This window comes from Frankliniella occidentalis, unplaced genomic scaffold (assembly GCF_000697945.3).
Source record: "Frankliniella occidentalis isolate FOCC.00 unplaced genomic scaffold, Focc_3.1 Scaffold46, whole genome shotgun sequence".
NCBI classification, from domain to species: domain Eukaryota; kingdom Metazoa; phylum Arthropoda; class Insecta; order Thysanoptera; family Thripidae; genus Frankliniella; species Frankliniella occidentalis.
The window spans coordinates 1,231,218-1,232,471 of record NW_026267176.1 but is presented as its reverse complement, the minus strand read 5'-3'; the positions used below and the strand labels follow the sequence as shown (position 1 = coordinate 1,232,471).

Below are 1,254 nucleotides of genomic sequence, written 5' to 3'. Positions count from 1 at the left end.
GGTAGGCAGCCGTAACGCCGCTCGACACGGGCGCTTGGCGGGTCGGCCTACTCCCCAGGCGGCCTCCAGCCAGCGCGCCAGCCTCCAGCCAAGCCCTGGCCAGCGCCTAGCCAGCCCCTAACCATAGCCCCTGCCCAACCCTCGGCGCACTCACCGTGGCGGGGCAGTCGAGCCGGGCCGTCTTGATGATCATGTCCACGATGGCGGTGAACGAACCCCTCGCCGCCATGTAGAGCGGCGTCTTGCCAGTCTAAAGTAAGGAGTACAAAAATCCGACGTTTTCGATTGGATCAAAGATCAAAATAAAGGAAAGGAGAAAAAAATCTTACAAGCATGAGAAGGACATAGAAGAGGAGTTTTTTTTAGCCTGTGGCGCACCCACCTGCTCCTTCTGGTCGATGACGGCCCCCGCCGCCAGCAGCATCTTACACGCGTCCGTGAAGCCGCGCTCGGCGGCGATGTGCATCGGGGACTGCAACCGCTGCAAAAGGGTCGCACTTTTCGAGTACTTCACTCAAACAAAATCAGCGTGTACACCCTTCAAAAGAATCGAAAAGAATACAAAAAATCAAAACAAAATAAAAGATTAAAAAATTAAAAGGTTCCAAAAACTGAAAAATTAGTGTTTGTTTGAATCAACGGGAAAGTACCACTCGAGTCGCAGTCACAGAGCAAGACGCATCAAACATCAGTGGGCCGGCGAACACACTCACCACGTCCAGGGCGTTGATGTCCGCGCCCTTGGCGATGAGCAGCTCAAGCGCCACGAGCTGGTTCTGCAGGCACGCCATGTGCAGGGGCGCACTGCCGTCCTACGGGAGGATACGGGATGCAGTGCAACATGCAGGGCACAGCCCGCACAGCCCGCCGGAGCGCGCGTACAGCCCATCGCAAAGCAAAGCGGTGGCAGGGCAGGGCGGGCCGTATCGTCCCCACATTGGGAGCATCTGTCTATGTCACCCGCTCCGAACCCCCAACCCAACCCAACCCGTCCCGCACCTCGACCTCTGCGTCGGGGGTCTGGGGTCCCACGTTGTGCTCCTTCTCTCTCTCCCACCCCTCCCCTCTCTGTCAGGCGTGAGCGCGCGCGCGAACACACACACACACACGCACACACACACACACACACACAGAGAGAGAGAGAGAGAGAGAGAGAGAGCCCGGGGTCATGCGCTACGACGCCAACGCGACGCGCGGAGGTGTCTGGAGGCGGCTGGAATGCTGTCAAGGCCGGCGGAGCGGAGCGGAAGCACG

At 59.0% G+C, this 1,254-nt stretch overlaps 1 protein-coding gene across 1 annotated transcript in view; it reads right to left on the bottom strand.

The window, feature by feature from the left end:
* LOC113201877 (ankyrin repeat and death domain-containing protein 1A-like) overlaps positions 1–1,254 on the bottom strand; it is a 60,454-nt gene that overhangs the window by 8,323 nt on the left and 50,877 nt on the right. The window contains exons 7-9 of the mRNA XM_052267079.1: positions 714–812; positions 383–481; positions 155–250 (exon numbers count right to left, since the gene is read on the bottom strand). Of these exons, the coding sequence (XP_052123039.1) occupies positions 155–250; positions 383–481; positions 714–812 (294 nt within the window). The remainder of the gene's footprint in view (positions 1–154; positions 251–382; positions 482–713; positions 813–1,254) is intronic.